Source organism: Centruroides vittatus, unplaced genomic scaffold, assembly GCF_030686945.1.
Source record: "Centruroides vittatus isolate TY-2023 unplaced genomic scaffold, ASM3068694v2 contig_1057, whole genome shotgun sequence".
Lineage (NCBI taxonomy): Eukaryota > Metazoa > Arthropoda > Arachnida > Scorpiones > Buthidae > Centruroides > Centruroides vittatus.
In genome coordinates this window covers 1,716,110-1,728,266 of record NW_027120684.1, presented here as the reverse complement: position 1 = coordinate 1,728,266, position 12,157 = coordinate 1,716,110, and the positions used below count along the sequence as shown (strand labels likewise).

The following is a 12,157-nucleotide window of genomic DNA, read 5'->3' as shown; positions in this document are numbered from 1 at the left end:
TTGCATTGGCAGTAGTACTTGTGAGTTACCGTGCAAATACCATGTTGCATTAACGATACTTGCGCAATACAAAAACAAAAATTTTTAATCCATCAATTTCACGAGTTACTTTTTTATTAATCAAAGAACCGTTCAAATAGGGTAACTGTACCAGCAATTGACATTGCCAATTACTGCATTTAGAAATTAATAATTTTAAGATGAACTATTTAAACGTGAACTGTTCGGCTGCATCATCTACTGTTAGAGAATTAAATTAATAAGGCTTTTTGTATAAAGAAAAGTTTATATATTTACGTGTTTCTCAACATATCAAACATAAAACAGATCTAAACTAAGGTACTGTAACTGTACCAGTTAATGGTACAGTTGCAGCACCTTAGTTTATTTACTAAAATATTAAAATTCTGACAATGTTAATATTTATTATTACTGTAATATACATCAATTTTTTAAAATTCTTAATGTAGTACTTGGATGGTGACAAGGTATACTACAGAACAACCTTATAAATGTTTTATATTCAAAGTACGGTACTTTTGTCTACTTTATTTAAGGCTTTCTCAGTTATAACAACTTCTAATTGATCGGAATTTCATAAAACATTCAAGAGATGTTTCTTTTTAGAAACAACTTTCAAAATTTCCAGGACGTTTTTGAAATTTACGCTCTAATATCTTATAACTGACGAAGCTCTGAAGCTCTAAAGAAGACCCACTAGTGGTCCAAGCGATCTTCTTTTCCTGAACACTGGGAGTTCGGTCGTAGGTTAGCGCCTCACTCGGACGGGCTGGCCACATGGAGTTTTTTTGGGTTTTCTCCACGTCTGTAACGCCTAAATAGGGGCCAGTTTCCCTTAAAAAGACCACCCGAAAGGCATTTCCCTAGGCAGATCGCCCAAGTGTTGCGTTGCCTTAACTAAACAAACAAACGAAGCTCTAAAAAGAATAAGAGAAAGTACTGCTCTATTATGCATTAAGTTACATATTTGTTCACAATGTCAGGATCATATTTGTTCACAATGTCATATTTTTGTAGTATGAATATGACATTAAAATGTAACAAATGCAATTTAAATTAAAATACTAGTTTAATAGGCTGGCCACTTTTTATCCTGTAGTTCATGATAGTTATTTTCCATTTGAAGTGATCTTCTCCATACAATATACAATACCAATTTAAAAGCTTTCTTGATCTTCCACGTTAATTTCTATGCCTCTTTTTTTTTTTTACTTTTTTGCCACGTAGAATTTATGCCTTTTCCATGTATTTAAATTAAACGCAAGCTAGCTTTTCTGGAAAATAGGTTTCATCAGTGAAATTGGTTCTATGGCAAAATGTATTCACTAGAGACATACTATAACGCCAAAAGATGTGATCGCAGAACCTCTGTGAACATGAAAGAAATCAAATGTTATCGTTAAATTCATAAAATAGTTGAAGTAATGAAATGGAATCACTATAGACATCGAATGACTATCTAACAATATGGTCTGAACATCTCTGGATATAGGAAATGATTCGTATATCCAACATGTGGGTAAATGGGCGTATTCATAGGGTACGCAGAGAGAAGCTTCACTCCCTTCTAGTAGCTTTTTCTAAGGTAAACCCAGGTTATTTCGGGTATGAAAAAATTTTGTAATCCTTTCGGCAATCCCTCTAAAGATTTCTGGGTCCGCTTTTGTCGATATATGTCAGTTTTGGGAACAAAAGTGGTTTCTTTCTTCATAGATACGATCATTTAACTTAAACCTGAAATATCAATTAAGCAAAATTATGCTTAATTAATGTTTCCGGATAATTGTTATCTATATTAAATTTTAATATATAGTGGACAAACAGTACGTTGTAATCTACGTAATAAATTGATAATTTAGAACGGCACGATTTAACCGGATTCGTGTGAAAACGGATATATCAAATGCTAGGGGCGGATGTAACAGATGCAATGCGATACGTCGATATCATTCGAGATTCGTGATAATATAATTATTATTCCACTAAGAGAAATAAGATAACATCATTTTAATAAGAAAAAAACAATCATTACTTGGATTTAAAATAATTCGTTATTTATAAGAATATGAATTTATTGAATAAAAATGATTAAAATACATAAATAATAATAAACAACCATACTTCCCCTTACAATTTTTATGATTTAATTACTACCCTTTCAAGTTTTCATTGTGAAGTCTATTCACTTTGCCAGACCACCGGTGCCAAAGTGGATATTCATATACTCAATTCAACATTGAATAATATGCTTTCATATGAAAAAACATTTATTTATTCCAATTCAGTCTACATCTATAACAATTATTTTAGCATAATTACATGCCAGGATCATAAAATTTCTCTTTATTACTCCATAAAAGAAACTATCTGCTATTTTAATATAAACCGAAGTTATAAAGTTAATATAATGCAATAAAATTAGAAAAACACACAATTGTATTTATTAAGGTTTAAACAAAGCAAAAAGTAGACAGTAATTTACAATCATATATGAATAAATAATTGTGATTTACCCACTTTTTTTTTCTGGTGTGTCAGTTCAAAAGTTTAAATGTGGCCCTTACATAGAAAAAGGTTGCCCACTCCTGGTTTAGACTGTACTGTATCTCCTATTAAATTCATACCAGGTGTTCTCACCACTTATTAAAATTTTATTTGTTTGATATACAAACTAAGGAGCAACAGTAAATCCATTTTTATCTCAGAAAAGGCTATTCTAACAGATAAATTGGACTATGGAGCCTTTTTTTCAGGCCAATAGTGAGTTAGATTAAGTCCACAATAAAGGACAGGGTGGTGAGTGATGGTATCCCGAAAAATTTCCTAGTTTTTTCGACCGGACTGGATTCATTTCCAGAACTGACCACTAATAGTTATTACAGGTGATAAATGGTTTTATCTAGTCAGTCATGGTAAGTGTTAATAAAAGATATCTGTTCAAATATTTTTCAGTTAGTCCCTCCATTTGGGTCCTTCTGGATCTGTTACTGACTGGAACCTTAGTAATTTGGATTTGAAATTTTTCCTAAAGTATGCTAGATGATCAAACATAATTGGATTCAGGGTACTACACTGCCCAAATTTAAAACCATTTTAATTAAGCAAGTATTTCTCTAACAGTGTAATCTGCCATAGGAAGCTTGTTAATTAAAATTTGTGTGTGAACAGTAACACATTTAGGTATTCTACAGATATAATCTAATTATACTGAGATAGAATAATCATTAAAGATAATTAATTAATATATGCCCAGTATATATTATCAAAAACACTAAGTACTTTCTCACAGAAACAAACAGATTACAAGATAAATTTTTATGATAAGAATCAAGTTCTTACATATATATATCTGATTTTACATTAAAAGAGTTACTTGGAAAAATTTAACCAACGAAAATGATAAAATATATTTTATTCTTTGCTTTGATAATTGTAGCCATTCAGGTACAGTAGAAAAAATCATAATATATTTATAAAATTTAAAATATTTTAAATAAAATAATAATATGTAAGATTTTAAAATATCTCTGCAAATATTCATTTATAGTATTTTTATAGGCAATTGAACTTAAATCTTGCCATAATGCAGAAGATTGTGAGGAGACACAATGTTGTGTGTTGATGACCTTCCAGAAAGGTTTTTGCAGGGATAGACCAAAAGAAGGTAAAGTATGAATAACAAAAAAATTGCATTGAGTAAAATGTAGGAATCCTATTTATATTTTATTTGTTCCAGGTGAAAAATGCGTAGGTATCGCAGCCGAAGTATCAAATAAAGATGCTTACAGATTTGGATGTCCATGCACAGAAGGTTTTATATGCAAATCGGAAGGAGTAAGTTCAAGTTTTTAATTAGTTTTTTTTAACTTTAAAAATATTTTCAATACAAAAATTTACTTTCAACATTATTTTAAAAAATAAATAAAAAATTTTTAAATTGATGTTTTTTCAGACGATAATGAAGAAACACAAATGTGAAGCAGAGTGAAAGATGGATTTTAAGTCAACATGAACTGTTCTTATATACTTATAAACATATTTGTAATGCTTAATAAATAAATTTTACAAATACTTTATTAAACTGTATGTAAGATATATACTTTAAATGGCGACATAATAGAACAAGTACTACTTATAATCCAATATACAGTTCATTTCCAAGGTGTTTTTACAAAAAACAAAGTTGTATTTTTGGGAATGCTTCTTACAACATAGTGAAATAATATAAATTCTATTTTTATAATTACTGGGCTAATAAGACAATTGGAAGTATTTTTGTAATTCCATAATTATTTTTAACTGACTATTTTCATGATAAAATAAAACCTTTTTCTAACGAGTTTTGTTTAATCATTACAAAAGGATCCTCTTGCCGATTTTACTGTCCAAGTCCTTACAATTTCATAATGTAAACATGATTTTAATTCTGCTCAGGCCTAAAGCCATTTAAATGTAGTTATGAGATTTACATACAAAAGTATCTTAAGTATTAGTTTTACTGTGAGTGAACTTTGTATATTCCAGCAACAACTCATTACATATGTATTCAAATTTTGTTTTTTTACATTTGTCATAAATGAATAACAAGTGCATTAATCTTTAAATAAACATGAAACATTTAAATATAGCCATGTACAATTACAAAATAAATGTACAGGTATACCTCGGATTACCGTCGTTTCGAGTTAACTCGTTCTTGATTATACATCGTTTGTCAAAAAAAATATCAACGAAAAAATAAAAATCAAGTTTAAATCATTTTATTCGACTTTAGTCCGTTTATTATATGTCTGTCCGTCACAAATATTGAAGTTGTAATATCACTAGAAAAGCGTTAAAAGCACATAAAATCATGTTACTGTACAACAAATAGGAATAAAAGTATATAAAATCATATTAAAATACGTACATTTACAGTAAATGTTAATACTGTACATCATAAATCCCAGAGAACGAAATATGAAAACATCTGTGACTCTGTGTTGTCGTCTCATTTAGCGGTCTTTATTGGTAAATTTAACGTAAATTAGTTTATTTTCTACTATCGCAAAATATTTTTAATAACTGTATTTGTTATTTAACCTTACAAAATAATTTTATTTTATAATGTATTAGAGCAAACCACATTAACAAATAAAGAGTCTACAATGTACTGTAAACACATACAGTACATTTACAAGTATGTATGTACTGTACATGTATTCATAAATTTAAATAAATTTTAGTTTTTAATATAGTAAAGAAAAAAAAAACTATTTGGTTGTAAGCTTAAAATAGATTCTTATTAACCATATATTATTAAAAATGCATTAATAGCGAAGTTGAGGTCGAAGTTTTCAATGCAAAAATGTCTATGTCGGGCGTTTGGTGCCGCTTTCCTGTAAGTCTAGAAGTTTGGCAATGGCCTTTGGAATGTCGAGCCTGATTCCACCGACTTTCCAAACACCATTGCCAAACTTCTAGGCTTACAGGAAAGCGACACCAAACATCCGACATACACATTTTCACGTTGAAAACTTCGGCCTCAACCTCGCTAATAAATAAAATACAGAACTGGGAATGGTTATTTGTGGTTTGCCTAGTGACAAGTAAATTCGATTTAAGTCGCCTCTCCTGGAACCAATTACCGACATAAAGTGAGGTATTAGCTTTACAATATATGACAATTATTAAAAATATATAATTTTAGAATCAATTTTGTTTTGATTCTAATTATTAAATGCAAATTTTCATTAGTTGGAATATAAGTTATAAATCACTGCTTACAGAAACACTCCTAGAGATTCAAAAAATTTACAGAAAGTTTACATATTTTGCATTTTATCCTGGAACCTATCTAGGATTAGTCAAGTATGAAGATCAATAGATATAAACTATAATCTAATAGTTAGCTTTGAATTAGAACAACAATACAGATAATTTTACAATTGAAATTACTATATCTAATTCCCTTCAGAAAAACTATAAAATTAAACAGTAGTTAATTTTTAACAGTAAATGAAATTGTGTAAATATTAAACAGATTCAAATGGATATTAAAAAATATGATTACTTGGCATAGAAATAGCAAATAGTAGTATGAAATTCTTTTTGTAAGTAAATAAAAATTAAATTGAGAATGTCAAAAAAACTGAAAAACTTCTCATGATTATTTCTTTGATTAAAGGTTCTGGAATCAAACAACACGAATCCTAAAGTTTGCTTTAAAAAATGAAAATTTATAAATGTTTTCTGATAAGTTTTTTTTTCCATATATTTGCATTATTCAACTTAGGTGTAATCTTAATTAAAATGTCCACTTTGATTGACTTTTCAAATTTAATTTTATAAAATAACAAATTTATAATTTGAAATATCATTACTACCAGTACTAAGAAACAATAAGGTGAATGTAGTTGAAGATATTTTTAAATTAAAATGAAAACATTTCTAATACACTGTATATTTCCGCAGATAAGATGACCTTCAGATAAGACGAGGTATAAATTTTCGTCAAAGTTTTATAGTTTTAACATATATCTGTCCTATAAGATGACCCCCAAACTATCAACGGCCTATGAATTTAGTTTAGATCGGCGATCATCATCTGGATAATAATACTGTATAGCGTATACGGAATTATGTCCTATTCGTAATTTTTCGAATGAACAAATTTTATTTTCTGTCTTGCTATTGTTGCAAACAATAGCAACTGCCTTGCTATTGTTGTCATAGTAGTTATCTGGCACTTATTCGGGCATTTGGGTAATGATCTCGACTATTCACAAAAACGTCGTATGGGTTATTCTGTTTTGTGGACATGCGCTACTCTCTACTAGTAAATAATTAGATAAAATTTCGGCATTTGGTTGGTGTTTAGCTTTAATTACGGTTTGTCCGTTTTTTTATAATGGTTTTAATTTATATAAATTTCAATCTAATTTTTTTGTATCTGTCCTATAAGACGACCCTGGATTTTGGGGGGCCTTTTTTTATGATTCAACTATCGTCTTATCTGCGGAAATATACAATAATTAAGTTTTAAGTATTTACACGATGTTTTATTAATGCTTAAATGCCAAGATATCCAGAATGAAGATTATTGAAAAACATTATTGACAAATTTTCGAATTTTATTTTTGATTATTAAAAATTTCGTTGAGCAAATACAAATATAAAAATTAACAAATTCAGTTTTAAAAACAAAGGAAAACCTATTCACAAACATAAAAAACATATATTAAAACAGTCATTATTAGTTATATTTTCCATTTACATTTTATAAAATCTGAAATAAAATATTTACAAATGTGCAGGGTGTAAATACAAGTATTGTATTTGACTACATCTCACATCTGCTAAATAGTACAGTAATTTAAATGTAGCATATGGGAGAGAACCAATGTTTGTGTCTACATGCTGTATACATTTATGTATCGTAGAATTATCAATTTTAAGTTACAGATAAATACTTCCATCTTTTATTTGTTTATCATATATTTTTGTTCTTGCTGGAGATTTTGTGTTAAACAATGATGACTGTGGTGTATGGAGTTTACTCATGCCAGTTTTCAGTCCCTACAGATTTCAAATTAATATTAAAATAGTTAAATTACTTAAAAAAAGAAAAAATATATTATTACATAAATTTTATATTTAGTAAAATTAAAAAGCATATACACATGTGCATGTGTATATACATTAGAGAGAGAGAGAGAGAGAGCGTGTAACTATAAATATACCATATCTCAGATTCTAAGGTTATGTAGTACAGTACATAGTGGAGCATCAAGTAAAGAATCAAACAATAGTCTAGCAGAGCACCAATACACAATTTGTTGTAATAAATTGAGCCAGTTGTGTGCATAGTGTTTTCCTCAGTCCTTAAGTGCATATAATAGGCAAGTCAAGCAATATTTTCTAGGCAGTTTGTCACTGCTCAAAACACTTTGCTTTACATGATGAATATAAAAAATTCAATTAGTAAACTTTTTATTTATGGCGTTGTCCATCTATTTGATTTTATCTCTTGGTAAAATCAGAGACTGCAATACCATACAGAGCTTTGTCTAACATAGTAGTTATCTGGTCAATTGTCAGGATATCGATTCCGGTGCCCAGATTTTCATAAGTCTTTGCTCAAACAAAAAAGGCACTAAAATGATGATTGAATGTAAACATTAATTATCAATTATGAATTTAATTTACCTTTTGATAAAAATGCAATAAATATTATTAAATTATCAAAGTTGCTTGAAATTCGTCAAAATGTGAAATTTTAAATAAATTTATTTTTAAATTTGAAAAGGATTAAATGCAAATTTATTTGAAAGACAAAATATTCTAGGGCAGTGATGACAGTGAGAATTTAATCCTATGAAAAAATCCAGTACCATGTTTCGGTGTGATGGAGCAGACAGAATTTTATAGATTGGGGTGCCAGTCAAGTTTGCCCTTGTAGCTTTAAAAGCTTATGATACCATAACCGTTTTATTTTAGATAAACTGCAGAGAGCTTTCTACCACACATTCTTCTGTTACAATGCACTGTTAACATCAAACAGCGGTCCTGTTAAGGAATGGCAATTCTTGGATGTCCATTTCTTAGTTGCATCTAACAGATTGTTCTTTGAAATCTGGCCCAAAGTCTTGATATGTTATGTGGCACATTCAGAGTCATTTGTGACTGACCTACTTTTAGCCTTTTAATAATTCTTCCTTTTATAAAATCATCTATGGGTGGCATATTTGTAGAATTATCATTGTCAGTATCATGCAAAATAGTAATAAATTGTCCTAGATGGTTAAACTGTTATATTCAGGGCCAACTGTGCTGTCTCTACTGTTAAAACTGATATATTTGTTGTAATTGTTGTCATATTTCATCCACAATTCTTAGTATCAAAGAAACATTTTTACTACTGGTATCATGTGTAGTTTCCATCCACTCCAATCTGTTTTGTTCTTGTGTAATCATTCCATCTCATTTTAAATACATACCAATAATTTGGTGAAAATTTCTGGATTTTCAATTATTTGTGCTCATAATCAAAAAGAATTTTAAGTCTCAGTTCAAGCTCATCCATTGTTTTTTCACCATTAGTAAGTCACGTTCTGTTCTATTTTTAAGTTACAATGACTACTAATAGAAAATTACTGGAGTTATTTATGGTTCTTGGATGTGTTTTGCACTGAATATAATTAATGTTGATTCATAAGATTCAAATGTTAACTGTAAAATACATAGAACAATTAGAAGAATTATTCTTTACTTCAGACATTGCAGACAATAGAAAAAAGATTGCTATTCTGTTAAGCAAATTTGTCCAAAACCTGTATAAATTACTGAGAAATCTTTGCCAACTCAAAAATCCACAGAAAACTTATTGAAGACTTAAAAAGAATTGTGTGTTCATATAAGATAAAGACATGACCCTACTTTGACACTGTTGTCTCTTGAATGTCAGCTGTTCAGATCACCTAGTAAATATTAAACAAATTCTTTCAATTTATGCAAAAGAAGATGTTAAAGTTAAAAAGGAGTAAATACAAATTTCTCCAGAAATTCATTAAATTGTATTTTGAATTATCTAAAGAAATTGCACCTATCCATTCCAAGCTGATCCTATTTTTAAAAGCAGATAAGCCCTATGATATCCATTTACTTTGTTCATTCTTGGAAATGTTAAATTATTATTCCAAATTTGTATCAGGCTTTCCTGAATGCCTCCAACATACTTACAAACTATTTCATAAAGGCACAGGTTAGAGCTGGACTAAGGTTCATAACCTTGCATTCCAAACAGCTAAAGAAATACTAAAAAATGTAAGCTACTTGTTCATTACAATCCATATAAAGATATTGGTCTATAGGTGTTACTTTTTTCACATTATTGGCAATATAAATTTTCCAATTCTACTTGTAAATACCACATTAACATCTACTCAATCTAGATTCTCTCAAATTGAGAAAGATGCACCTTCAATCATTTTTTTTAATAAAACAGTTTTGTTGATACCTCTTAGGTTGTCATTGTACAAAGACTAGGCTGACTCTTATAGCCAAAATGATGTCATAGCAGCAAGATTTCAGAAATGGAATATCATCCTAAATGATTATAACTTCACAATCAATTGTGTTTCCTTATAATTTCATTGTGGATTTCCTGTCTAGGACTATGACAAATAAAACCTTTGCTGACAATTCTGCTAATAAAGTGGCTACTTCCTTGTTTAGTTTACAACTTACTTCACTTCCTTTTACTAGTGAAGCCTTTGTCAAAGCATGTTGCTCACTTAACACTTTTATCACTCATAAGGCAATTAGATCTAATTAGGATGCTGTTACCAATGGGTACATTGGTATGATAGAAGACTTCATCAGCACATTTAAATCATCTATAAAATATATATAAAGAAAATACTGCAAGAATGTAATTTAAAGCATTAATCAACTTTCTATCTACTGATAGAACTACTTACTCACTACTCAACTAATAAAAAGCTTACATGAGTTTATATTTGGAAGGAAATCATGTGAAAGACTAGACATAATGTATGGTTCTGAAAAAACTTTAGTCATTTCTTTTCAAAAGTGTTTTTACAACAGACTATTGCAATTATTCATATTGGACTGCAGGTAGTTGTAAAGATTCTTTCCTGTTACTTATTTAACAAAACTTGCTAATGGTATTCAATGGAAATGACATGTTGACAAGCTGAAAAGTGTCCCAAATAATTTTGTATCTCTTGATACTTCCCTGCACTTTTGGTGTAATGATAAAGAAGAACCTCAGAGAAATAAGAATTCTTCATTATTTGCACCCCATTAGAACAATCTCCCTCATCTGAAAACCATCCTTTATTTCCTACACATTCTCATAACAAACTGGTTTCTCATTCATTACATTCTACACATCTTCAAACACCTCCTTATTATCTAAGATTACCTTTATAACCCTCCTTGAAAAAGTGGTGTAAAGTGTTATGTTGGGGCAAATTATGCTGTTCCCTGGTGCTGCAATTCATATATTTATTGTAATTGCTCTTGTTATAACTTACCCATGATTCTTAATATTAAAGAAACATTTCCTACTGGTATAATGTGTAGTTTTCATCCATTCCAATGTGTTTTATTCTTGTGTACTCATTCCATCTCATCCTTAATACATACCAGAAACAATGCCATGCTAATGCATAAACTGCTTTTGCATAAATTTGCACTTTTTAATAATATATTTAGCTAATCTTGGATATTTTTATTTTCAGAAAATGTTCATATAAGTTTTCTGTTATTTATTTTATTTGTCTTTTGCTCTATCTATGGATTGAATGATTATACTTATTTGTACACGAATGTGTATCTATATATATAATCGAGACAAGTTGATAATGATGATAATAATAATAATAATAATAATCAGCACAGAGCCCAAACGGTTAGGAGTTGAAAGTTGAAATTTGATACACAGTTAGGGTATGTCACGAGAACGCACACTAAGAAGGGATTTTTCAAAATACCTCCCCACAGGGGAGAGACAGGATTAAGGCTTAACACTTCCATCAACAATGGAAGTGTTACGTAACAATGAAATTGTTAAGAGAAAGTGCAAGACACAGATGCAGTTTTTTTTCGTTTCTGCAGGAAATCGAACATATTTTTAGACCCATCTAAAAATTCTCTAATTAGTCCGGAAACAAGAAGACCTAATTCTTGCACTCTGTGAAAACGGGTAAGGTTGACTATAACGTAATAATCTTAATCTTTGCTATCGTTACTTTTGCCGGAGCAATGACGGGCCTACCTGCTAGTCTATACATATTTTACATTATATTCATAAACCTTAACAAGAAATATTCACTTAAAACTTATAATTTTGTACATTATCTTGTATATCAGTTATTACTTACAGCTCTCCAACTATAAAAATGCATACTGGTCATCTTTCCATAATTAGGATCTTTAAAATATATACTGATTGACTGGCTTTGATCAATAAAAGCACCTCTATCTGCAGCCATTTTGATAATTACTTTTTGGGGTATTTCCCAAACAGTTCTATATAAAAGTTTCAAATCATCTGGAATGCAATCAATATTCTGGAACAAAGAGCATTATAAACACACTTATCTAGTAATATCATCTTATGAAATAATTT

General features: G+C 29.5%; 2 protein-coding genes across 3 annotated transcripts in view; one reads left to right on the top strand and one right to left on the bottom strand.

Annotated features, from left to right (window-relative positions):
• Positions 1-3,388: 3,388 nt before the first annotated feature.
• Positions 3,389-4,107, top strand: LOC136971842 (U19-ctenitoxin-Pn1a-like). The gene is made up of 4 exons (XM_067266348.1): positions 3,389-3,465; positions 3,580-3,685; positions 3,758-3,855; positions 3,974-4,107. The coding sequence occupies exons 1-4, from the start codon at positions 3,418-3,420 to the stop codon at positions 4,007-4,009; spliced, it is 288 nt and encodes a 95-aa protein (XP_067122449.1). The 5' UTR covers positions 3,389-3,417; the 3' UTR covers positions 4,010-4,107.
• A 3,023-nt stretch (positions 4,108-7,130) lies between these two features.
• Positions 7,131-12,157, bottom strand: part of LOC136972316 (ribonucleoside-diphosphate reductase large subunit-like) — a 62,567-nt gene continuing 57,540 nt past the window's right edge. The window contains exons 15-16 of one of the 2 annotated variants that reach the window (XM_067266878.1): positions 11,910-12,098; positions 7,131-7,578 (exon numbers count right to left, since the gene is read on the bottom strand). In XM_067266878.1, coding sequence (XP_067122979.1) covers positions 7,459-7,578; positions 11,910-12,098 — 309 coding nt within the window. In that variant the 3' untranslated portion in view covers positions 7,131-7,458. The remainder of the gene's footprint in view (positions 7,579-11,909; positions 12,099-12,157) is intronic. The other variant, XM_067266873.1, reaches the window with a different exon arrangement.

What these genes read in the sequence shown, in the direction of transcription:
- LOC136971842 (XM_067266348.1), top strand. Translation starts at nt 3,418, where the DNA reads ATGATAAAATATATTTTATTCTTTGCTTTGATAATTGTAGCCATTCAG. An exon ending in CAGGGATAGACCAAAAGAAG is followed by an intron (nt 3,686 to 3,757) that starts GTAAAGTATGAA and finishes TATTTGTTCCAG; the next exon opens with GTGAAAAATGCGTAGGTATC. An exon ending in TTATATGCAAATCGGAAGGA is followed by an intron (nt 3,856 to 3,973) that starts GTAAGTTCAAGT and finishes ATGTTTTTTCAG; the next exon opens with ACGATAATGAAGAAACACAA.